Source organism: Fringilla coelebs (assembly GCF_963513975.1).
Source record: "Fringilla coelebs genome assembly, chromosome: 1".
Classification (NCBI taxonomy): Eukaryota; Metazoa; Chordata; class Aves; order Passeriformes; family Fringillidae; genus Fringilla; species Fringilla coelebs.
This window is the reverse complement of record NC_140028.1, coordinates 51,949,475-51,977,283: the sequence shown is the minus strand read 5'-3', so window position 1 is coordinate 51,977,283 and position 27,809 is coordinate 51,949,475. Positions and strand designations below refer to the sequence as shown.

The 27,809-nt window shown below is 37.3% G+C and overlaps 1 protein-coding gene across 10 annotated transcripts in view; it reads right to left on the bottom strand.

Moving 5' to 3' along the window:
• The window catches only part of PTPRM (protein tyrosine phosphatase receptor type M), a 437,545-nt gene that overhangs the window by 168,445 nt on the left and 241,291 nt on the right, over positions 1 to 27,809 (bottom strand). For 4 of the 10 annotated variants that reach the window (XM_084219928.1, XM_084219932.1, XM_084219926.1 and 1 more), the window contains exons 12-14: positions 7,685 to 7,958; positions 6,518 to 6,554; positions 1,260 to 1,394 (exon numbers count right to left, since the gene is read on the bottom strand). In XM_084219928.1, the coding sequence (XP_084076054.1) occupies positions 1,260 to 1,394; positions 6,518 to 6,554; positions 7,685 to 7,958 (446 nt within the window). The remainder of the gene's footprint in view (positions 1 to 1,259; positions 1,395 to 6,517; positions 6,555 to 7,684; positions 7,959 to 27,809) is intronic. The other 6 variants (XM_084219930.1, XM_084219931.1, XM_084219933.1 and 3 more) reach the window with 2 other exon arrangements.

Here is a 27,809-nt window from a genome sequence, read left to right as displayed (position 1 = left end):
ACACAGCTTCTGCCAAGCAGCAGTAACAAGAACAAGCTACTTAATGGCATCGTAAGTATGTTATTCTGGTTAGTTCACACATTATTAGAAAATAAAAGTATACCATGTAGCAATTTTGTCTTGATTGACAAGGTAACTTGGGCATTATGGACCACTCAGCTTTGTTATTATAACACATACCCCAGAATTAAAAGCCAAAGCAGACATGTCACTAATCCTCTTATCTTAAGCTGAATCATTTAACTGCCTCTTATTTACTGTAGCAGTATCCAGATACCAGACATCTGAACTCGTCTCTTAGGTAACAATGTGCTTTCCCAAGGAACTGACAGCATTCCTCAAAAAGGCAAAGATTTATCATATGCTAAAAGCTGATGGACTAGGTTTACTTCCCCCGTTAGATACTTCATCACTTCTGGTTCTAGAGTTTTTAATGCTCTTTGGTTCTCTTTGAAAATAAAAATGTTTGCAAATCCCTGAAAGGTTTTAGGCACAGGTTTCTTTAGTGACAAGATCAATCACTTCCCCAGGTTCGCAAAGGTTTTCTAGCACATTCTGAGCCATCCTTCAAGCCATATACAGCCTAATAATGGTTCCACTAGAATACTGAGTTTACTTTGAAATTAGATTTTAAATTCTTAAGTCTTGCTCATTCTCATATGTCACATGCTAGGTTGTTATATTTTAATCCTAGAACTCATGTATGGCATAATAAAAAGGAATCTTTTCTATTTCTTTATTTTAATTTCTTTCATACTGAAATTTTGCCAGAAAACATGATCTTTCTACCATTATGCAGGAAAAAAACCCTGAATCCACTTTTACTAGATCTTTGTCCTAACTTGCACATGAAACTTTTGAGCCTCCATTATTTAGAAATTCTTGTGTCTTGATCTAATAACAGAGAAAAAAATAAACAGGTATACAGATATATATCTACATGCAAACTTTCATTTTATTTATGGATGGAGCAAGACGAGATCTCTTTACAACATGAGGCTTGAAGGAACACTCCACAGATCACACACACAATGGGCACATGCAGCGGAGTCATACAAACAGTAACGTGTGTGTGAGTTTTGGCGCCAAGCACACCACTGAATTTAATGGAGCTGAGGAAAAAAAAATTATAAACAGAAAGGAACTTTTAACACAGGAAACTGTTCATGAGCAGAGAAGGAAGAAACTGTCAGGGAAAAGGAGCCAAAGAAAAAGAGACAGAATGGGCATGGTGACTTGTCTGTACTTGAACATCTGACCTGTTAGCTGGTCGTCGCCTGCAGCAGGGGCGATGCGAATGTATGGTGTTGTAAGCTGAGTCACGATTATCGCAGCTAAGGCAAAGGAAGAGTTCCAGGTCAGCATGCATGAGGGAAAGAAAAGCCAGACTGAAGCTAGGCCAGCAAGAAGAATCTTGGTCAGTCGTTTATTGTCTGAACTTCACAAATGAAAACCAAAAAACTCCCACAAGTTCTTTTTCATCTCTAGTTGTTAGTGTGGTTATTCTGCAAATTAATAAGCTGCCGCGTGTGAATTTTGTTCAAGAAAAGGACTCAAAGCACATTATTCACTGCATTTGAGCAAACTGGAGACTCTGGCTCTGCCAGTCACAGTACTAAGCTTTCTAAGTGAAAACAAGCTGATTATTCAGAGTACTCTAACATCAACTTCTCCAAGTAATTTGAGCTAGTTTCATTTTTACTTTCATATTTCATAATACCAATTTTTTCCTACAAGTTTTTAAAGACAATTTTTATGTAAAGCATTTTTGAGCTAGTTAAAATTAACTTTTCTCATACCCACTTGGGTCACTGTTCTAAAAATGCATGCACTACCCATATACTTAATGTTCAGCATACAGAGAATGACCGCTGAGAGGTGGCACACTTTTATTAGGTACGTGTGTAACTGTCCCAGGTCTGAGTTTCAAGTTCACAAGAAAAAGCTGAAAACCCTGCCTTGTTTGTACCCTGAAATATCCAGACTTTTCTGACAGGTATAACAACCACTCCCTGCTACAGACAACTGTTACTGTGGCTCACATTAATAAAATTTGTTATTTCTTTGTTTTCCAGCAGTTCTATGATTGCCTTTAAATGGTTAAGCACGCTGTGATACATATATATTAAGGAATATTAAAAAAATTAAAAGGTCAGATCCAACACGATGCAGCTGGAGAATGATGCAAAGAAAAAATATTGGAAAATTAAGGACAAAATTATATGAAAGATCACTCATTTACATAGAACAGCCTGGGTGCTATTAGAAATGTGGCAGTGAGAGAGGAAAATAGATCATCTACCATCTGCAGACAATTAAACTCAAAACTGCTGCTGCATAATATTTGGAAATATCCCTCTGCAACACTGAAATGCAGTGTTGATAGTAGCTTCTAGAGTACTGTTGCTATTGGATTTAAAATATTATAATATCCTTTTCTCTCTCATAATTAATGAAAGCCTTCCAATATTGCAAAATTAGAACAATGATGCCTCCCTCTTGAGAACTGCATTCCTGGGAGATAATCAAGATGTTTCTTTCCAGACAGTGTTGTAAGTCATATCAGGAAATATAGTCTTAATATAAATCACAAACCACCACAAAGTTGATAATAATAAACTTGGAGGAGTTTTGGAATGTTTTCAACGTAGTCTGTTGAGATTTTATAGTCATTTAGCTTGAAGAAAGAGTAGGAATATGAAAGCCATATTTCAAGCAATATATGACAACCTTTATTACCACTGGTACAAAAAGCTATTCCAGATTTTTGTTTGTTTGTTTGTTTAATTATCTTGTCAAAAATAATGGGAGTGGAAACCCTGCAGTCTCCCCATTTGTATATACACCAAATAGTCACAGAGGTCCCAGAAGCTTTTCTCTACAGAAGACTGAGATCAGGAGACTCCACCTCATAATAACGCGCTGTAAGATCCTTCTACTAACAAAGTCACTGGCAAAGGCTTCCTTTGACTTCATCAGAAGCAGCAGGAGAACTTTCACCTCTACAAAATCAAAATTTCTCATCCTAATTTATACTTGTAATCACTGCAATCAGGATTTTTATATGATCTCTAAAAGAACACATTTAACAGAGGTTTCATTTGTAAAAATGTAATGGTCATAAAACAAGATCATTTTTTAAAAGGGTACAAACTGAGGTTGTTTAAAATATACTTGATGGAATGAGAAAGTATTATCTAGCTACTGACCCCAGACATGCATTTGACCCAGCAGAATTAGGCTGCACTCTTCTGGAGATAGGCTGTACTCTTCTAACAGGAAACCTGTCAATATGATAATAAGCTATCTGCTGCACGTGGTCTCTGATACGGCAACAAGGTTTAATGTCTGCCAGTTGAGCACATGCGTGGCAGTGCATTATTCCTGCTGACATCAATGGGAGGGAAGAGGGTACTCAAGGTACAGAACAGTTTTGCTGATTTGGGACATTAACATTATGTTTATATTACAGTTATGTATTTTTATTTTTTCGAAAAAATAAAAAGTGTTGATTACATGGTGGGCCATGGAATCAACACTTCAGGACAGTGATAAAACCGACTCTTAGTGGCCTTAAGAAGGTCTTAAAGGCACCAACGACTCTATTATCTGGAGGTGAGATAATTAAAGGGAATATAACAAGCAAGTGGCATAGCTCTGCTCATGACATGTTCTGAATCCCCATACTGATCCTCAGGGCACACTTCAAACAGGCTAACCACAATGAGGTGGCTTGGCCAATCAGCTGGCTCAGTGGAGCAACTTGAAAGTTGCCTTGAGTGACCTGGATCCTAGGAAGGGCTCTTGATCCTAGGAATGGCACAGGCCTTTATCCAGTAAAATACTCACAACTCTACTTTGAGATGGAACAGTCGTGAAGTAGTCAATGAGATTATTCTCTCTATGCAAAAGCAGGTACATGATTGACTTGATTAGGGCCTAGCTGGTCAGAGCATGGTGCTAGGAACACCAAGGCTGTGGGTTCAATTGCCATAGAGGCCACCCACTTAAGAGCTGGATTCGATGATTCCTTGCAATTCAGAATAATCTGTGATTCTGTGAAACCATACGGTTTCTCACGTACATAGTAAAATCCACAGTGTGTCTACTGATTCCAATGGCCTACACAAAGCTGCAAGTGATTTTCAGGATCAGACCCTAATTCAAAAGAAGATTGCACCAGTTTTATACATGAATTGCCTGAAGCACTTCCTCTAGCTCTAAAAACACTGAACTTGAACTTCTGAAGATAAGAGAAGCCCAGATGACGAATATTTCAGGAATGTTACTAGTATGTGAAAACTAGATGTGGTACTGGAGAGCGTTCCAAATCTTATTTGTCAGGAGCACTCCAGCACATAAACAGATGGACATAACAAGTACATAGAGCTTAAGTAGCTCACTGTCTAGTAGCTACACTGTAGTGTCAAAGCTCAGTGGAAAATGGTGCAAGTCTAAGAAATCTGGCCAAGTGGTCAGAGCAGCCGTTGCTTACTGGGGTACAAACTGAGCTGTACTGAGCTGTTCATGGGGATTAAACAGAAGGAGAGGAGATAGGAAAAGGACAATTTTATGTCTTGTCCCAATGCAGGTATAGTGATTTCTGACCTACAAACACAGAGAACTTTTGCTGTTTTCTTCTAATGCAAATGTGGGAGGTCCAGAGAGGGCACAGAATTCTGCTTTTCCCTTAAGTATCTCATTTAGATCCAAAGGGAAAACATCTGCGCAGACAGCTACTTTTAATATCATATTAAAATATGTCATGGTACCCATTTAATCTTTTTAAATTAATACAGATTAGAAATATAATACAAGCATTCAGTTTAAAATCATGAAAATCAGTGCTTTACTGAAGCCCCCCAAGAAAATTTTGCACCAGAGACTAAAAATACCATCAAGGCTACCTCTGGTTTAAAAAAAAAAGTCCTCACATCTAACATTATTTTATTATGAAAAAATCTGAAATATGCTTTCAAAACAGGAATGTAGGGAGATTTTATTAAAATAAAAGCTGCATTTCTCATATCTCCATTGCCAAATAGGTTAGCTCAAAGTAGCTTGTTGCTATGGGAGCTATTCCAATCCACAAAGTTACCCTCGCTTCTCAAATGAGAGTAAAAATTTTCAGTCAGTCAAGTAATTTAAATAGTTGAACATCCATTAGTGATCAGGAATACAAATCTTCAAAAAATTTAAAATCCATTCCTCTAATCATCTGTTATGATTTCTGATGTACCCTAGTTCACCCCTGATATCTCTGAAGCTACTTGAAAACAATACAGGATTTCACTTGCATCTGGAGTTAAACTCTTATCTGTATTATATTGGGCTTGAGTTCAGATACTTCTGATTTCTGAGTTCAGAAAGATTTCTGTGGTTTAGTAAGCAGTCAGTTAGTATATTGAAATTAAAACTACTTCCTTTGGATTGGGAAAGAGAAGAAGCCGGGAATCAGTTCAAACAGGCATGAAAATGTATTTGTCAAATTAGGGAGTATACAAACTTTCAACAGCGTAACTTCATGCTAACATTTCTGTCACTTTTAAGTAATGACATTCTCATCCCATTTAGACTTAGAGGTGCTGATGAAATGGTGAAATCCCCATGTAAAGGAAATCATGGTGGAATCACTTCCATTAGGGAGAGTCATTAGAAACAAGCATGATCTCCTGCAAGGTGCAGTGGTATAGGGATGAAGTGGTTTTTGTTTCACGCTCTTGCCAAACTGCCACGTGGTATTACTTGTTCCTACTCACAGCAGCGTGTGCTTTCCTGTTCCTCTACCACCATCTCCAAGTCAATTGTACTATTCCATCACTTCTTTCTCAGGCCAGCTAAAGGTATTAGTAAGGTGAGACTACAAAGATAATCACAGATAGATCTAGCCCCCAAAGATAAAAGATCAGCAACATGTTTATGTTTCCCTATTTGGAGACAAAACCTATAGCCAGTACTATCTCAATTATACATATTTGTCTCACAAATGGTAGTATCATCTGCTGACAGATGAGTAAATATAGCTGATCTGTCTCATTAAAATGAAGAACATGGTATCTCCACTTCTCTTTTATACAGCAATTAAGTGAAGGTAATTGCTTACAAGTAAGGGGCAATTTTTCACTACGGATGTATAAGCAGCCAGTATGTACTCTGCAATTGGCAATTTTACAACTCTACTATATAAATACATATATATATATATATATATATATATATATACACACACACACATATAAGTGAGATCATATAAAAACCCAGAGAATATATTTTAAAAGCCATGTGTTCAAGCAGACAACCAGAAGTAATTAATAAATTTATGATTACAAACAAACAAACAAACAAACAAGCAAATTTCCTAAATCTCAGCTAAGGATGCAAACGATTCTATGAAAATTCTACAATATGTTTAGTGATTTGTTTTAGAAATATAAACACTTCTGGAAGTTTCCAAACACCATGTGAGGGGAAGGTCAACAAGCTGAAGTACAGAATACATGATATAATCCAAACATACCTTTTGTGGCTACCCTGACGCAGTCGATTTTAGTTTCCTGTGTCAAACAAAGAGGGAAAAGGTCACATCTTGTGTTTCTAGACAAAGAAAGTCATCCATTATCCTACTCTTAAAAGTACTGATAAAATGTCAGAGCAGAATGTGCCTCATTCCATATTTAACTGCTTATTAGCTAACTCCAAAGTGCTTTCATAATATGGACAAGCACTTCTTGGGTATGGTATGTAAACATTTCAATTAAGATTCCTCTAAAAGTAGAAAATGTGAAAGATATTCACAGGAGCACAAGCAAGTGTTCAGCTTTTTAACTGACAACATTATGACCTTGGGAGATTTTTCTTTTTCTTACAGAAAGTATAGTTTGAGGCATCATGTTAGACAACTTTAGGAAGAAAAAATAATCAATGGTGTTTCACATTTGTGCACTGTCAGTGCACTGTGAATGAGGGAGCATTACGGTTTCTGGCAGAAAACATTTCCAGGCTGTCAGCACAGACAGCCAAAGCTTATCAAGAATTGAAGGGCTCTGGGTAGGTCTGTCCAGGAAATGAAAAACAATTCCAGGAAGAATTAGTCTGATGAAACATGATTTGTGAGGATCTTTTTACACACTTTTCATTTCAGTTCCATCTACTTCTTTTTCCTTTTACTTTGTTTGCAGAAAGGGACCAAAAAAAAAAAGCAATTTCTAATTCAGTCAGGACAACCAAATGAGAAAAAGGGAGATCAAGATGTTACAAACTAAGGTAACAGGACCGGACACACAAAGACAGATGTGCTAAAACCCACAATCTTGTTTGGCTTAAATGTAACGGAAGAAATCACAACACTTTCTTGCTCAAAGCAAGAAAAAAACCAAAAAGGAAGAAAAAAAGCCAGTCAAACACAGTCACTGGACAGCTTTTAGCTAATAAGACAGAATGGTAACATAATACTTTGCCTGCTAACTACTGACAAAACGTGTGGTTTACCCCTCCTCTTTTCTGTAACCTTTAATCATTAAGCAATACTGTGTTAGGAAAACTGCTATTTTTTAAACTCAGTGTGTTAAATTTCATGGTTACTTCATTTTCTCATTAGCAACTAAATTGGGCATCCTGCTGCTTGATGCCAATCATTTATTTACACACAAACACTGTATAAAATCACGCCTGTTGCAAGACCTACCCCATTGGCTCTGCTAGCAGCTTGGAAATAGATGCTGTAGCTCTTATGAGGAAGAAGAGGAGTATTCCAGAAACCACTGTAGGTTTTGTTATCACCAATAGTAAAAGGCTGAGCAGCTAGTAAACCATTGGCTGGAATCTCTGCAGCAAAGTAGTACTGGGAATTCAAGAGTGAGGCATTCTGGAAATGAATGGGCACTGGGTAGCACTTTAGGATTTCAGTTGTCTTTTTGGTCCTCCGTGGGCGCTCTTCCTCAACAACGATTTGATAGACACTAAGAGTGTAGAAATAAAGAACAAAAGAAACAGTGGTTATTTTAAAACTTGGGCAGTCAAACCATCCTAAAACCATAACAGTGTACCAGTGTTTACTGGAAAAAAACAACAGTTAAAAGAAAAGAACACAGGAAAAAAATGACATTTTAATATTCAGGTGTATAAATTTGTGAAACAGATTCATGTTTTCAAATTCATTTTGTTCTGGAAAGACAAAAACAGCCATTCACACCGCAGCTTTTCACACAAGTGAATGCACAGCACATTTTCCTGTTCAAACTCAAGTATAGAAAAATTGTGTTTAATCAATGCTAAAATGTAAAATTAACTAATGTTTTGTTCAACAAAGCAAGCATAAAGCTATAAAGTCCCTTCTCTAACCTGTTATCTTACCTAAATGAAATTAAATTAGTACTATGATAAAAATGAAGACATAAATTACAGAGAGACAGGGACTAATATTTGCTTAACTCTTGACATAATAAGTATTTATAAAAGCTCAAAGTAAAATTTCAGTGGCATATTGACTATTGCTGAACAAGTATAAAACACTTTTTGATGGAAGTTTTTATCACTCAGCAAAGCACTTTCACACATCTCATAGATAACCATACTTTTCAGTTTCTGTATTCTGCAAAGCAAGTCAGTTTGCACTTGCAGTCTCTGCTGTACTGGGACCTACAGAGAGCAGTCCATCCCTCCCCACTGTAAAGGTGCTATGGACATTCAAACAGGAACAAAGAAATTGCAATTTCTGCTGTATATGCAAACAGTGTAATCATTATACCCTTGCAGTTGCTATAAAAGACTGAGTCAGTGCTTTTAAATTCGTGATGAGGGAAGTCCATGTCTCTAAAGAGGACTGGCTTACGAGTTTATTGCTTCACTGGGGACCAGTGATTCTTAATCAGTATTTGTCTCCTGGAATCTTGAATCCCAGTAAACAAGTCCGTCTAGATAATTGATGTCAAAGTGGCAACGCGTCCGCATTTTTGCCTATCATCTACACCTAGTAACAAGTTATGATGTTTCAAGTTGACAGTTCAGAAAAAACAGCAATCTCTGCATAGGAAGCCTCTTAAAGATGAAATATCCACAGAGCCTTCTGACACGTTACTGTTCCTGTCATCAGGTAGAGAATTATGTTTACAGAAGATTTTGCCCAAAGTACAGGGACACGTGGACTGAGCTTCTGCAGGACCATCTCAGTCTGGACCCAAGAGGGTTTACTGGCTTAGTCACATCCCTGCACAGCTGTGGCTACTTCCCTTCTAGAAGCAAATCTGGTTTAGAAATAAAGTGATGAACTGTCCAATGACAGAAAGGATGGTGCTTTAACAACCTGGAGGGGAAGGCATCCCTTGACCAGATTAGGGGGTCAGACTAGATGATCTGTAAAGGTCCCTTCCAGCACAAACCGTTCTCTGATTCTGTGACACCACCATTTAAGGTCTACAGAGTCTTTATAGTCAAATATCACCAAGGGGCAGAAAATGCCAGTTTCTTGACCATCTTACTGTTTTTTTACCAGACTTACTGATCATGTTCCACAGACCTTGTTGACTGTATTTTTAAGATATAGCATCTCCAGTAGGAGATGCTGTACTTCTATGCTCATAAAAAAATGCCCAGAAAGCTAACACTGGGAATGCACTTTTCCTTCTAACTGATTTAGACTTTAAATATGGTGGAGGTTTTAGTTCAATGTTAACACACTTAAACCTATCTGCCTTCATGAAGATGTCTACACATTACAGTTCCAAGAGACCTGAGCAGAATGAAGGTGTCCACTTTTAGGTCAACCTAATTGCTTCTCAGACTCCATGGATTATAAAAACTAAATACTCAGCTCACATGTAGACATCTAAAAGCAGACACTCAAATTTAAATGTTTTAATTTAATGCTGAACTTCATGCAGAAATCTAACCATGCATGAATTTAGTAAGGCCAGGGACAGAGGAATGTCTTGAGGGTTCACTTGAAGGCCTCTGTTTGTACATTTTGCAGCTCTGTGCAACACGAGATATTCTGCTTCATATCAAGCAGAAACATTTCCATTAGTTGATTAATTCCATGCTGAGTAGTAAACGAAGGTCAATCCACAGTAATGTTTCTTTGATCCTGTGGGAACTGACTTGCAAAAAATCCTAGCCATAGAATATCTACATTAAAATCTTGGTTTTCTTCTTACAAATCAATTTTTGACACGATTTTCACAATTAATTTTCTAAAACAAAAGAGAGTTGCTTAGAACTGGGACTCCAAGCTACTTTGAAGACAGCATGTTGCCTCCTTTAACTATTAATTTGCAATATTAATCTACAATAAATACCATTTATAAACTTAAATGGAGTATTGGAAAAAAAATGCAAAAGGTGATGTAAACATTTATTCTTGCAAGATAGTGGAGCTGGATATGCTTGCCTAATACTGCAGCAAATATAAGAATCCAGCAGTTTCACTAAGCACTATGGATAGTAAACTAAGTTACTTCTTCCTTGCAGCAGGCCTGAATGTAAGAGGGACTTCAGACCAGATGAGATAGTATGACTTGTTTCAGTACTGAAATGAGGATTCTCTCAATTTTTCACTCAGTGATTAAAGCTAAACACAGTAGACATTTTAGAAAAAAATCTGTGATTAAAATGCTCCTTTTCCTGTGGTAAATCCATACTTATTTATACTACATGCACTACTCATTGTATACCATTTAGATGCCTGCCATCTAGTCATTTTCAGATACTTTAAAGAAAGAAGTGAGTTGACTGGAGCAATTTCAAACTCAAAATGTCTTTTAATCCTTACTCCACAAGACAAATTAGATTTGCAAGCATCTAGACCTCAAATCTATTTGCTCTTTAATAATTTAAACACTGAAAGGTCAAACAACTCTTTTCTGTTCCCCTTCATCAAAGTCCAAGTGCTAATGAAAAATAACTAAATCCTATCTGCTGGCCAATTTCCACACACTGCTGTTTCTCTGATGTAAATTAACACATTATGAGCACCTGGGCCAATGGAAACCTGACAGAATTTTATCAGTGATACTTTTTACATTTGTACAAATGAGATCTTCTTGCTAATGAATTTTACAAAATTACCCCAATTACAATTATAACCCAAAAGCTTTCTCTAGGTCTTACAATTAATATTACTTTCTTTAAGCTCAGTGAATTGAGCTAGCACGGTGCCACGACTTGACTATTTCTCTTACGTATTAGTCAGATTTCTGGCTTGTTTAACATTGAATTATTCCTTTTCCACATCTTTACATTTCAGAGAATAAAGTGCTCTTACCTGTAATCCAGAAAACAAGTTCTACACGACAGTGAAATGTGCTAAAAGCATATTGGTTCTTGGCAGCATTTAGACTGATTTTCCAAAAGCAAAGAAATGTAATTTCAGTATAATTCATGTTACACAGCTCTACTATAGAATTTCAATGCATTGGAAATTAAATTTAAAATTTATTTTTATAAATAAATAGTTCGCTGCTGGATTGAGAAAGGAACACAGGGCAGTTATTTTTAACCTAGGATTCAAATGCCTCAGTTTTGGGGATTAAAAAGGTGTATGGGAAAAGAAAAAAATTATTTTTTACACTGCTTTTTATTCCAACAATTCCAAACCAGTCCCAAATTTAAATGATTATGCAAAGATACAGATCTGAACATTGTACTTGAATTATTGTAAGAAATTAAACATAGCAGGTCTCTCACATATTTATTGCATTTGGATTGCTTAAATTGGAATGGTGTGTCAATGTCTGATAAATACACTAATTTTTGTTTCAGAGCTGAAAAAGAGACATGAAAGCAGAAAGAAAACATATTAGCATGGTAATAAAAGATGCTCAGAGTACATAGACAAATGACAATTCAAAGAAGACTTAAGTATTTATCTAGTCTTAACTACATGAAATGATGGGTTTTGGTAACCTCCTGAATTAGGACATTACTGGAATGCTGTAAATCACATTTTAATTAATCCAAGTCTCATTCAAAGTTACAGAATAACTTTCCAAGAAGGACCTATTGGATGCAAAGATAGACTTCAGAAGTCTTCACACAGGAGTATGTACATACTTAATATGTACAACTTAGGCACTTATTGAAATTTATTAATCTGTAATTACACCTAACTCCAAAGTAATTCCAGATTGCAAACAAAGGGAAAACAAGCTTGATTACTTCATTATTGAACTGTCAGCTCTATTTTGTCTCTGTAAAAAACTCTTGATGCTTTATATAACTGAAGCATTTAATACATTTTTAGAATTAATTTCATAGAAGGGAGGTGGCCTAAGGAACTGAATATAGACAAAGACTATCTGAATTTATTTACTAGTCTTAATACAGCTGCTGTGTGAGATCCTAGGCAAGTCAACAAACTATTATGGGCCTCAGAAATCCAGCTGTAAAATGAGAATAAGAAACTTTCTCATTCCTGCTCCAATTGTTTAAAATCTCTTTGAATTCTTATTATCCTTGATTCCCCCCGTCCGTCCCCCCCTGCCCCCCAAGAAATGTACAAAGCCTGCAAAGCCCTTAAGGTCCACTAGGAGCGCCCTAATGAGCTGTGTGAAATTTTGGGCTACCTTTGCAGACTGTCATGGCAACACTCTTGAGCCTAATTTGAAGTTTTCTGCTCACTGTTATAAGTTCAGGCTTTATTAGAAATATAGAAAACCAGTACTTTTTATAGATCTGTTTATGTATTTTGACTTGCATGCTTACTTTGTTTTAATGCTTACAGAGGCAATAGAACAATAGAACAACCCTTAATCTACATACTGACCATTATTTCAGTTACTCACTCCCACAGCCCTATTTATCTGCATGCTAGAATCACTTTACTGCATTTTTCTACTAAAATACTAGTTCCAATAGAGAGCAAAATTAAGAAACACAAACCCCACCCCATTATCACAGCTCTAAGAACATGAAGAACCTGACTGCTCAAACCATAAAAGTCCCCACAGTTTGTAAAGACGGAAATCTTCTGTAGACTGCAAATTCTTCTATTGTACTGCCATTAAGACTTTTAAAATGTATCAGTTGTTTTATGTTTTGTATCTAAAACTCCATATATCTTTCTTTGTCATGTGTTATGCAAGTTTATTGCCTAACATTGCTTCTTGAAAAGAATACAACCTTTGGATAGTTTTTTCTGTATAATATGCAACATATTTCCATCTCTGTCATCAGCTGTCTCTGACATGGTCATATCATACTGATATGGATTAACACTGGAGATACACATTTATTTCTCCATGCCCTTATACTGCACTAAATTCTTGTAATTCATCCTGTAACTTCAGATTTTACAGTTCTAGAAATTATTTGTAATTATACATATGTAATGCACCCTGAAATGGAAGAAGGAAATTACTCTTTAAAGGACAGGAATTAATAATTTATGCTTAGCAGTCAAATAGAAAAAGGCTACAAGAAATTGCCACTAGCTTTCCTCCTACTGTGCGAGAGCCTTATTTTTTATAAATGGATTAAACAAAGGTGATGAACAACCCCTGATTTATCAGGTGTCTCACCATCACAGCTACACAGGCTTTGCCAGTGGGTGAGGAGTTCTAGCAACACCTAATACACAGTGAATAAAATATACTCTGTGTGCAGTCATTTCCAGAACAGATTCAAAGCCAGAGAAGCAGCTGAAAAGCAATCCTGTCCTGCTGACCACTGTCCCTGTGACCACTTTGCATATTTTATCAAAGGGGAAGCACACATGGTTCAACTGTGGATTGGAGGTAAGATCAAGGAGTTTTTCAATAGCAGCAGGACAAATGAGTGTACCTACTAATGACGGAGAAGACTGTTTAAGGTAGACACCACTATTTCAGGGACGTTTTATTTGGGGATCAGAGATTTTCTGGGCTTTATGCAAAATACAGCATTGCTCACTACAACTTCTAAAAAAAGGTGAAGAAGCTTAAAAAAAATGAAACATGAAAATATAGAACTTAGAGTGAAGAAAAACAAGCAGACTAAGCAAAACCTCTAAATTGATGTTGCCGTACCAACAACAATGCCAACGAGTATTTTTTAAATCATACATTACTATGTAATTTATATGGGGGGGGGGGGGAATGTGATTCAGGCAATGCTGCAAATAATATTAATGCAACACATAATCATCAAAATTCTTGCAATGGTTCCCATTTAAGCACTTGAAGTACTAGTGTTAAAGGTGTATTTCCTGTTTCTTTGGGTAAGCAAAGGGAATCTTAAATTCTTACATCTTTTCAGAGTGAAGGGAGTCTGAAAACCTTCTAACTTTTTGTTTGCATCTTTACTTGAAGCTAGGAGGTTCCATGTAAACAAAAGCTTCACCATTCTTTGGCAGGCTTCTAACTCTGAGGAACAGTTGTTGCCTCACAAATGTAGTAAAGGTGCAAAGTAAATAAAATACTTTGTGCTACCAGCTTGTTCAAACTTGAATGGAATGATTCTACTTTCGCACCTGCCTTTATCTACCAGCTTTGCAGGTCAAGAGATAAGTCTGGTTAGATTCTCCAAGGCAGGGCCTGTCTTCATTCTCAGGAAATACTATTACGGGCACCTGAAATTTTCAGCCCATGAGGGAAAAAATAAAATTCAAGGAATCTTTTGGAATCAGACCTGGCATGAACACAAAAGAGACAATATTATACAACACCTCCATTGTCATGCAAGGAGCCCTGTTTCTCAGATCAATCACAGGAGAAGTACCTAAACGGCTGTAAAGGAGGAGATAAGACAGCTTAGGTTGAGTCCCTAGAGAGAGTGCCAAATGTAAACTCTCAAACTCTCAGGTGTCGTAATAAGCTTTATCTTCACAGACCCAAGTCCACTGGGGAACAGTATCCAGTTTTTAAAGTAAAACTCCTAAGCTGCTTTGTGACTGCCCAACTCTTGTATGGATGGTCTCTAAGACTTAAAAGTCAGCACTTACAAAGGAGATTTTCTGGGGAAAATACACCCAAGCAAACCTCTCCTTAGCATTCCTATGGTTTTATACAGGAAATCCTGACAATTTTTCAAATGCAAAGCATTATGTCTCTGGAAGTTAAAGATATTTTGCTTGTTCTTTCCTCTAAGGGCAGTCACCAGAGAAGGGTATGACAACAGCTTGAAGTCCCTTGAGAAGAAAAACATTTGCTACATTGTATCTTAATTGCAGAAGAGACAGATAGGCTCTGAAAACAGTAATTTAATGGCCACCAAAAGCTCGTAACAAATTCAAATTCTTTTTTCCAGATGTAGAAGAAAGAATACACTTCTCTTTTGCAAATCTGGACTCCCTAGGATTTTAATGACACATCAGAGCTTTGGCTCAGAAAACTGCATGAAGAAAATCTGCAAGGAAAAAGACAGTGACGTATGCTCCTTCCACTTTCCAGGCGCCAGATGGGTGCCACCTAGTCCTGATGACACTGGGTGCTTAACTTTTTGTTTTATTACCTAGTACAGAGATTCATTGTTTTAGAGAATCTAAGCACACTTGTCAGGGGCAGAGCGTGTCCAGCAAGGAGTGTCCATCTTCAGCCTCGTAACTGCAGGCAACCATAACAGCATTCATGAAATCTTTCTGAAATGTTTCTGCCTTTAGATTCAGTCATCACAAATAACAATCCAAAATGCAGCTTTGTTTTGTTAGTAGAGAAGGGGAGAGAGTGAAAAAACTTACAAGAATTCCAGTTTGTAATACTTTGTTATTTAGCAGGACAATAAAGATTGTGGCAGTAGATAATCGGTACTTGGTTTTACAACATATGGCCTGCTGATGGACTGCAGTTTTAACTTTGTCCCATCCATCCTTCACAAAGAAAATCAATAAATGCAATACATATGCTAACCTACACTTGTTAAAAAGAAGTATTACTTTAGTATTGAAACAGCATATTAAAATTTATAAGACCCATTTGCCCAACAAGTATCTAAGTGGTGGTTAGACATAACTCCAACAATAATTGTGGCACAAGAGATTGCTCTGTTATTATTGTGAACTGGCACGGGAATCAAAACTGCTCTCTCAACCCTCCCAACCCCCAAATCCTTGAAAACTATTGATGAAATGGTATTTTTTCTTCCTGGTTTTGCCACTGCATTTGTAATTATGGTTTATTATTTGTAATTATTTAAATACTGGTCCCCAGCTAGGACATGGCACTGTTATTACTGCACTGGCTTACAAGTGACTGTCACAATTACCACAAACAGGATGACAAAAATGACAGGATGCAACTATATTTTCACAACTGTTATGTACATTGCTACACCTGAAATTCCTTAATCGTCAGTTTCCCCACCCCTACTCTCCCAGGGGCTGAGTACTGCCCTATACTGTTATGATCCATCTGATGAGACACAATGTCTTAGCAATTCTGCATACTTAGAAATAGCCACGTAATTCTACCTTTGTTTTTCTTCTACAAAGTATTAATTTACATATTTTTGTTATTTTCTAGGAGAAGTTTTTAATTATTGTTTCTTCTGCTGAAAAAATCGTATGTTCTAAAATATTGCAGGCCACAAAATCCCCCTATGATCAGAAACATACTTTTTCTGAAACACTTAAAACTTCACGGTGGCTTGTACTCTCCATACCTGATACAAATTTATGTATTTGGCTGCTTTTTCTTCGAACTCAAAAATGTCAAGAAAATATATAAATTTTATAAATTTTGTACACAGTCTGTAGACCTGCACAATACAAAGTGAGTACAAAATGTAAATAAAATTAAGCTTGCCCAAAATAGTACTGTTTAACAAGGAGTTGAAAGTAATTTTTTAGAGGTGTAATATGACACAAGAGAGAATTTGGCTCTAGATTCATAATTTATTTCAGCTAATAAATGCTGGACAAGAAAAGGACATCTTTGATTACAGAGCTCCCCTAATGTGCCCCATACATTATCAATGAGATCAACCTGCTAAAAAGAGGTTGCAAGTGACAAATAAGAGGGGCACCAGAGTCCTGGTAATATATTTTGGTGGTGGTGTTTTTTTCCCCTTGGGTGTTTTCGGGTTTTTTTTTTGTTTGGCTGGGGGTTGTTTGTTTTTTTGTTTGTGGCTTTTTTTTGTTGGGTTTAATTTGGGTTTTTTTCATAGAAAAAAAAAGCAATATTACAGACAAATAATTGTGCATATGAAAAGAGAAAGAAATGGACAAAACAAAAGCAGGAAAAGATTGAAATATTCAAGAATACAAAAGTTTACACAAGGCAGGAAAGTAGAGAAGAAAAGAAGAAAAAACCAGATAATGTACTGAAAACAGCTTGACATGTATCATCCTGTTTGGTAAATCAGAATTGAAAATAAAAAGCAGTAGTAGGAAAAGTAAAATAAAAATGAAATCTCTCTAATATAGATACACTTTAAACAAAGCATTTTTGACAACTTACACTCAGCTACTTTTTTTATAAATTACACACAGTGTTTGTAAAAGATGCTTGATTTCATAGCTATATTATAAAATCAAATACCTTTAACAAACAAACTGTGCATAATTTATGAAATTAATATAGTTCATAATAGAGCTGAAAAATCATATTATGTACTTTCTTAAGATGGTGGGGGGATTGTAATCGAAGAATGACTGCCTACAAGATCTCTTTACACTCAGTGTGATCTACTGAGCATTCTTTTTAATTGCTCTACCAACTGACACTTGACTTCTTCCATAAATAACTCTGGTAAACGTAACCTTATAATCTCTTTGGTAGGTATGTCACCATTAACTTTCTGGCAACAATAAAACATCTCTGCTGACAGCTCTTTCATGTTTAAGGGACAAAAATATCCCATTTACATTGACCAGGTACTGGGGTTTTTGAAGCCCATTTGAAACAGAAGATGCATCAAAGCCTTATAAATAGACAAAGACACTACAAATTTTACTGCAAGAAATCCAGAATGTTGTAACCCCATCTCTGTTCCACATGTCATCTGTGATACCCAGCTCCCACCTTCAATCTGCTCAGCTCTTTTTAGTATCTCCCAAACACTGGCTGGAAAAGAGGAGACACATGCTGTGGCTGCTTCTGGGCTCCATCCTGGCCTGCTGGATGTGAATTGCAGCTCTCTGCTGATGGCCCACATGAAATGAACTAACTCATACTCTTATCACAGCCTAACCCTTCAGAGACAAATCTGGGTCTTTCACAGAGGTGCCAAAGAATGTGAGAAACTCACTATTTATGCAACACTCAAACTACTGCTTGAAAATTTCCAAGAGGTCCCCTATAAATGCGGGAAGGAAGGAACATACAGGCAGATGAACAGGATTATACTTAAGACTTGTTTTCCTAGGAAACCAGGGAAAAAGGCAGGTGTAAACTTTAACTTATTTATGAGTCAGAAAGTTTAATTCTAATCTTGGACATGTAATATAGCACACAGAAGACAAGGAGTACTCCCTTTCTTCATTTTACCAGTGAAAAGTTTTATTCCTACTGAGTAATGACTCAGTCCCTCTAGGAACCAGATACTATTGATCTCACTCCACATGGCTTTATGCTCTTAATTTAAACCCAAGCAGCAATATCACTAACTTCAATGATGCTGGTCTAAACTGAACTAACCTAAAGCTTTAGATCCTCCAGGGCTTTGAGACCGACTTCATTACCAAGCAGTACAAAACAACAACAAAATCCTACTTTATGATCTTCTCACAACTTGCCTTTAAAATGAATGCAAACCACAGAGAGATTGTGAGATTACTAATTCTACAAATAGTCCACAAAGTCACTGTTCTAAGATCTTCTGGTGGTGAACATGGAAAAACTGAATAAATAATAAATAAATATATTCAGCTGCTTAATACACCACTCCTCACCATTGCCAAGTTGTTTACAATCCTATATAGGTATCTTCTCCTCTTTTTCTTTAGAGTATCTCTAGATATTTTAACTTGAGATACAGGAATGGAGAAAGCATGACATATTGACTTGCAGAAAGCTTAACAGATTGTCCCTACCCCAGCAGAAACAAAACTGTGCTCTCATAAGCACTGATCCCCAGGGCTTGACCTTCTAGGCCATCCTTCCCACCACAGCAAGGCTACACTTTCCTGTGGCCAGAAACACACTGGAATTCCTCTCCTGACCATGTGAGGAGGCTTAGCTCTTCTTCATCTCTGCACAGAGCTCTCCATTGGGGAAGAAGGGCCTACTCATTCTCTAAGCAACATTGTTGTGTACAAACAAATAAAAATAATTTTAAAAGAAAGTTGCAGGTAGAGATTTCAAGAGGCTATTTCTGCTGTCAACAAACAATGAACAAACCATTTCAAGTGCAGAGCTTGTTCTGTACTATCCTGCTACTGATCTGCTCTTAATTTGAGTACTTTCTTCCAGTAATCGCCTATTCAAAGCAGTGAGGGATGAAGGAAGGGGGTGAAAGGGAGAGGAGGAGAAAGAGGGATGCAGAGGAAAAAAGGGAGAGACAGAGAGGGAGAGGCAGAGGGGGTGGGAGATTTCTGCAGAAAATCCTGCTGAGAAGAGGAATGCCAGTTAGTCGCAAGTTATGTGGGAAGTTTTTTATAATGAAAACAGCCCATCATCAAAGTTACCTAGGTTTATGAAGTATTTCTCTCCAATCTTGTTTACAGATATTTATATGATAAGACTTTATCCATCTTTCAAAATTTGTATTAAAAAAATCTTATTTCCATCAGAATAGCTTAGAGTAACACCCACAATCCCCTTGGTATGCAGCGTAGCACAAAGAAATCATTTTGGTTTATTCCAGTTTAAAGGACAAATAGCAAATCAACTTAGATGTTCAGATTTTTACATTTGTCATGCTGTGGAGGTGTTTGTGCTTAGCAGAGCTCAGAGGACAGTGTGTAACTCTTAGCACAAAGAGTGTATGACCTAAACTGGTCTTGCTCATAAAATATAATAATGAAAACAGTTAATAGCTGGTCTTGCAAAGACCATTTTTGTTAGATGCCACATGTCTAACAACACAACACTGACTATTTCAGTCTTGTAACTTTAATTTCTCTTTGTCCTGGCTTGATCAAGATAAGATGAGTTCTAAATTGCTTTGGAATATTAGCTGGGTACCACGAATTTATTTTGTATTCTCTCAACCATAACTCATTGCATGGAACTTGCTTGGCATCAATAAGTCACTACGGCTTTTGCGTGTGTATGCGTGTGTGGGAGCGTGTGTGTGGCTCAATACCCTGCTGCTAAGCTATTTAGTGATAAAATCTGATATAATAAAATATTAATTACAGCTGAAAGGTTGGGTGAGAAATATGAACTCAATTACAGTCCCACATTGTGAACAAAGGGCACGGTGAAAAAATCCTTTAGTTATAGATGTTTGGGATAGTAAAAGAAAGACTAGAACATTAGACTCAAACTGAGCGCTCTCTAAAAGGCCACCTGTTATTAATCTTCACATCAGGCATAGAATTTTAAGTAAATTAGGTCAAGATGAAAGACTTTTGCTGCTGATTTTTTACTTAACTAATTTAAAGCTTTATCTGAGTATTTTTTCCTTGATGTCACTGCAATTTATTAATTAGAAATTTGTAACAAGCCCAGGGACACAGCAATTGTAATGAAAGTTTATATAGATATAGTATGCAAAATGATCACCTTATATTGTGTCAAGAATTAGCAGTTTATTCTAGAAGTTTTAATTTCCATCAGACTGCCAGTTTCTCAGAACTGTACGCAGATGTGGTCATACCATCTTAGAAATCCTCTTCTTTGGTTTGTTTGTTTTTCAAAAAATACCAGCAGTGGAATGTGAGTTATTCTAAGACTTCTTAATACATACATTTTTGTTCATCTGTTTGATTTACCAGAGTGTGAAGTCAGATGCATTACCAAAGACTTAACAGAATGTGACCAGCTTGCAAACAACAAGCAAAACTGTGATCCAAAGTTAGTCCAAATCAAATAATATGACCTTGAAATCCTATGCTTAGTAGCAAATCATAAGAACTAAGAAATCTTATCTATTACTGCAGGCTAAAATGTGCTATTAGATCATAAAATAAGATTCCCATTGTCTGATGAACTGTGTTCTTCATAAACATTGTTTTCTATTTCAACAAATTTTGCTGAAACTATGGCAATATATTTTGGTGCCAAGCTGGAAAACAGACTTCCAATGAATTTACATTTATGCTACTTGGAACAATCCAAAGACCATTTCAAAGCTTCTTAATCAGCTTTATGTTCTTTGCCTAATTTCTTTTTAAAAAGAACACAGAAAGACTATAAGTTCGTAAGTATAAGATAAAAGTATCTTGGTACAGCAAGCAAAGGGCTTTTATAAGCCAACATTACACCATTTAACTCACCAGTTTTCAGGTTGCCAAAGCCAATTTACAGAACAACAGGAAAGCATGGAAAAAGGAGTAAAGTCTTGTCACAGTTTAAAATAAATTAAAGAAAGCAAAACTGTCTAAAATAATTTAGTCTAAAAAATAACAAAATTAGAGGATCTGAGGGAAATATTCAAAATGGAAAGCCATGTCAGGGCTGACTGTTCCTTTCTTTTCAATCTGTCACAGAGAAAGAAAATGCTGATGCACAATGCTACTGCAGTACAGATCAACGAGGAAGATACAAAAGAAAATTTCAGGAGTATGAACACATGCAAACCAATATGCAACAATGTGCAAGATCACACAGCCCAGTCCATCTTATGAGAATCAGAAGTATCACTTCTGCAAGTGTATGCCTAACTTTCTGATACTCAAAGACAGCTCACTGATGCTTGGAAATTGCTTATGACTGAAATGCAAAGATTCATTACAACACACCTTCAGCTCCAGCAAAGTTGTTGATGGCACCCAAACCATCAGATTCCACCTGGTTCCATCCTGGTATGTGAGGCAGGGAGCAACGAAGAAACAGACTGTTTTTCTTATTATAGAATATGACAGAATGCGGTTACCCTTTCTTCACAAATTATGTAGAAAATAGATCTAGCAAGGTCTGAATGACCAGTTTACTTGAATTCTCAAGAAAAGAGGAAGGCCAATTCCCACCTAACAGAGGCAGGTGTACTTTTTTAAGTCTAAGTGGGATGAATATGTTATGTCATCTCCACTAAACAGTTCTGAGATTCAAGCATCTGTTTTTAAATAAATACTATAATATGTTGTTTTCATTCTACAGTCTTCAGGGTAGCTGGATATGATACAATTTAATACTCTACTGGAGTTAGAAGACATGGAGTAACACAAAAAAGCAGCAGTCTTCATGCAAACCTGTCCAAGTAATAAATACTTTCAAAGAAATCCTGGGCCACTTTCAAACGAGATTTCTTCCTCAATAGCCATGAAGAAGATCAATAGCTACACAACTTTAAATTAGAAGAACAATGAAAAAAAAACCTTGAGAAATGATGTGATGTCCTTAAGGAATGGGAACATTCCCTCAGATCTAAATCCATGCATAAATGATAAAGATACACTATTGCTCAGCTTCTTGTATTCAACTCCCAATTTATGCATGTTATATGTGATGCTGCCTCCTAGAGCAGTGGTTTTCATTCTGTTCGCCACAAACTTGTAGAAGATGAAGTTTGAAGAAGGTAAGAAAAACAGCTTAGGGATTTCAAATCACAACAATTAGATCTGCGTGTATGCTGAAAGACCGTCAGGGGTTGATAAATTAAAAAAGTAATTTTATTAAGAGAAACTGATTATAAAGATTACAAGTAAGTGATATTCTAGTTCAATGCTTTCTAGTAAACAACAGACTACTGCAATGCTGTAACTATGCTCTGGAGAGTGTCCATGAGGTGTGGACAGTCTGCAAATGCACCAGTGTTCATTGGCATGACTATGGCCAGTTACACAGCTTTTATTTCTACACGTGAATTAATACGCACACGCAAATCGGTCATATTACACATAAATTAAGAAGTAGGATTTAGAGCAGGAGATCTGCTAATGGATTAATAACACTGTTAACACTAAATATATCCCACATCTTCTACAAAGCCCTGCACTGGAAATTCACTACTGAATTGAGCTGGGAAACTAAGAAAACAGATGCATTAAAATGAGCAGTTTATAAGTAGAGGGAGAATGCTTATTTTCTCCCTTTATTCAAGGATGCTTTGCAATCTGCTGGTTTGTGTACAGCACAGGAAGAAAAATATTTGCTGAGGCAGCTGACTGAATACACAAGCCAATTTCAACAGGTTTTTTGATTCAAAGCTTGAAAACTGTTTACTGCTCATTAAAGCACTCACAGACGATATGAAGTTTTTCATCTATTCAGTGAGAGGATTCAAAGTAGAGCATAGAGAAAATAGCTCAAACAGATTCACTGCAGTCATTTAAGATGTTGTCTCATTTGTCCATTTTCTCCTGGCCAGATGTTTTGTTTTCATGGGAAAATTGGTAAGAAGCAGCACATGCCTGTGCTTCAGTTTCAACTGCAGAGGCCAGCGTTATCACTTAAGCACCCAAGGCACAGGCACATTTTCTCCTGCCGGCTCTGCTGTGGGAGAGCAAGACCACAACAAAAATAACCACAACAGAATTCTCGCCTCTCAATGCTATCGTCTTTTTCCACAACTGAAATGCATTGGGTTCCAGTCCAGCAATTTGGAAACGGGGATTACTGCGCTCATTTTCATTCTTTCTTCCCTGCAAAAAAGCTCTGCAGGGTACTTTAATCAGCAGTGCAAAATGATGCAGGCAGACACAGAACACAAGTCAGTTTTTGTGACATCGTCCCCAGTTTTCAGGACTTGTGTGGATAAATAAAAGGCTGACCTTCTATTCTGTCAGTGAAGGTATAACTCTTCCTCCTCCCTGCACTGGGAATGACTCTGGTAGGATTAGGTGGCATAGAAACCTTGGCAGCAAGACATTGAACAGCTCTTCCCACAGGAAATCTGGCTGTAGATAAAAGATTCTGCACAGTTCAGGATTAACACAACTGTTAAACACAGACGAGATTTTGGCCCTGTGCTTCTCCTACCCTACAAGGTTAATCTTGAACACCTTCAACTCCAGATGGGAGAATGCAGTTAATTCATCTGTCCTCATCTGATTTCCCCATGGAACTTTCTCCCTAAATTCAACATTTTTATAATGCCTTGCACATCTATCCTACCACTCTCTGATGCTGTTTTAGGCTGAGGCTTTTACACTTCTCCTGACTAAAGAGCTGCTGCTCTCAGTTGTAGGGCCCAATAAGTGACTCTGATACTTCTTTGTGTCATTTAATGTAATCCAGTTGAGCAGATTAGCTTTTACTTAGCAATGCTTTAGAGTCATGATGCTTGTTGCAAATGCCAATGATTTCCTTTCCTACTTAAATGAACAGTGTAACAGAAAGTTTACATGTTAATATTCAGCAAAATGAATACTCCTTCAGCATCAAGTGTGGGGAATGACAGTGTTTCACTTGGAGTGCATCTATAGCTTTTCTTCCTCTTTCCATGCAGCACTTCACTTTATCCTTTAGTTCCCTTTAACATTACTTAGTATCAAATAAAAAGCATTTATTTGATTGCTGGCAATGCATGATCAAAATGCTTTAGTACAAATGGTTTAGAATGGTTCAATCAAAAATTTATACTGAGAGCTAGGAATTGCCCCAAATTACTTTGTTCCAGAAACCACAGTCCTCCTACTGTTCATTTAAGTATTAGCAACAGAATTCTTTTTAATGCAGCCATTTAGTGCTTGCTAGTGAAAAAAGGGCTCATATAAACTTGCTCAAGATGCACAATACTGAAGAAAAATTCTTAAGGTCAATGGCAGTATGGAAATGCACCATTGTCAAAATCTGTAGAAAAGCCAGATTAAATTGTACTCATTACTACTGTGTTGCAACCTAAATTATTAGAAAAATCCCATTGACTTTTAGCTCCTTGTCACTCAGACACCTCTGATCCATTTGAGAAAGTTTGTGCTCTTTTGGGGGTTGTCATGCACAGAACACTGAAAAATGTGCTTTTGGTGCCACAGTGCTGCGTGACTTTAACTAGCACCACCTTCCTGCCATATAGCTGTTTCAATTCACCACTGCCTAGAGTTATATATATGGTCTCTGAACTAAAATTGCTTTCCTTCCCCTCTGAAGTTTATTCCTCTGATGCATTTTTAGAAAATAATCATTTCTTCTCTTGGTCTTACTTGGCTAGTTAAAAAATAAGTTGAGCTCTCTTGGTTCCTTCATTTGTAACACTGGTTTTCCACAATCATTTATGCCAAAACATTCCACGGTTGTAGTGCCATTAACATTGGTATTCCTTGTAGATCAGAACAAGGCATAGGAGCTCACATGAGGTCCTGCCAGTGTCTTGTACGATGATGCTGATAGCTTGTCACCTTTGCTGGAAACCCCACCTGCTGAGTACAGTCTATTTGCCTATTTCACACCCATGCTGTGTTTTGATGATTCACAGTCATACTGTGAGCCATCCACACATACTTTCTTCTCTGTTATTTCCAAAAATGAGCCTCTATCTTACAACATACATCCTTCTTATTAGCTCATAAAAGGCAAAAATTGGATCTCATCCTGAAGACTATTCAGTGTTTTCTGTGCAACACACCAATCCAGTGCTGCAGGCAGGATTACTGTCAAGTGGATCAAAATGTGTTATATTTTAGATCTATAAACAAAACAGGCAGCGGGTCACTTCTCAGCTGATAATTCAGTATGTCACTATACAGCACAGTGAACATATACTTGTATCACAGTCTCTGTTTCAGAGCTCTTATGAACCACTTAGAAATAAAAACTTAATTCAAATACTTATGAAAAAAAAGGGAACTGAATCTTGAGAATCACGAAAATAGAAAGTATATGGCATAGCTAGAGCACAGAAATATTGGTATTCAACACTGTCAAGGCTTCAGCACCACCAGGGGCCAAGCAGCCAGGGCTTCCAGTACGACCTGCAAGCCTGATCTGAGCGCTCATTGAGTCAAACGGGTGAACGAAGACCAAAGGTGACACCATACTTTTCACTTGGGACACCTCCTTTTGGCATCTAGAATTTGAGAGGAAAAATACTGATGGGATTCAAACCTTTACAAAGAAGGGATTGAAACCTCTGCAAAAACAAAGAACTGAGGTAAGATGAAGAGCTACATTTCACACAGACAAGGATATGGGAAGTGCACGTATATAATACACATAAAGGTCAACAGAGAAGGCTCCGAGAGAGCAGTGGGTTATGCATGCCTGACAATGCCTAAGCACAGTTTTACAGGAATTTAGAATGGGACACTCAGCACTGTGACTACAACTAACATACATGTGATGCTGTCAGAAAATTACTTTGAAAAGTCTCCACAAAATAAATCCCCACATAATCCTGTTCCACAACCCCCAGGGGAAATGTAGCTGGCCCATATACTGCGCCTTCAATCCTTCCACAGCACACAGTAAAATAAAACAAATCCCTGGCACACTTCAGTAAGCACAGAGCAGCAGCACCTCTTTCTTACAGTTTCAAGGACTGCTCTGGTTGTTCTGCATTTGAACTTGGGTATGTTTAAACTGAGTATTCCTTCAAAAATCACGCAGTGCAGTAATTACATTATGATGCTCATAATTCCTTCACTGTGGTCCCTACATTAAACACCTTCTTCTCTCACAAGGCAAGCACCCAGAAGGACCTTTGAGCTACCTACACATTCAGTGGGAGAAACATGTATGTCTCTACAACTCCAGAGGGCCCCTCTGACATGAAAGTAGGATTGTACCTCTCACACTGTCTCTACGGCATGATCAATGCTCCAAATCGAGGAACTTCCTAAACTCAGAGAGAAGTAGATGCTTACATTTAAAGACCTAAAATACACTTTATTTTGGATTTTTACTGTACAGGTTTACATTTGTTTAAGATAGAAGTGTCTGAGCCCTCTCAGGAGAGATGTGACATTCATACCAGCTTTTTCCACAATAACCTAACAACTCTGCAGAAATCAGAGGCTGGGGTTAAATACTGTTTTCAAACTGAGAGGCTTTCACCACACTGCTCCCACACCTCAACCATCTGTACTGCACTACTGTGGTCTCCTGCTGAGGCTGGCCTAGCATGAAAACACAAATACAAGAAAAATCAGAGAGCTAGGAGAGTGCACATTATGAAACCTGTCTAATCAAATGGAGACGCTCTTTCTTCTGTCCATTATTTTTGTTTTCATTTAAATACCATCTAAATTCTAACACACCAAAAGTTCCATAAGAAAAGAACATGGACTTCAGGTCTCTTGTTTGCCTGAGAAGAACTTCAGGGACTTTGTACTTCTAGTTAGAGGTTTTTTCTGCTTTATTGGAAACATATTACACTTGACAACAGGTTGGTGGCTCAGACTTGCTAACACTGAGCTGCTTAAAATCCATCTAAGCTATTTATGCAACACTGTCCCCCCTGTTAAATTGCTGGAAAGGTCCCCAGAAGGCCTGTGGCACCAGCCAGATACCACTCTCCCTAAAATTTCCACACATGATCAGGGCCCGTTCCCAAACAGCAATCTGTTAAGGGATGCTAGTGCCTGGGAGCTCTGCAGTATGAATATGGACTGGTTTCAGCCAGTTGGCCTCAGCACAAGAGAATAGTCCTGGACGTAAAAATTTCACTGGTAAACAAGCACACCTGAAGTCTGAGCTCATGTACATTAATCTGAGCACTGAGTAGCCATCCCTCTCAAAGGCATCATGCAAAAATGACCCTGTTCTGTTCCTTGAATACTCAGAGTTTGAACTGTTCATTTTAGTAAGCAGAATTTTAAGAAAAACATCTTTTACCAATTCTGACTTAAGCTGGCAATCCAGAGCCAGCAAAATAGGCATGAGTTCCATGAGTTAATGATTCACTGGTTGAATTGTTGATGG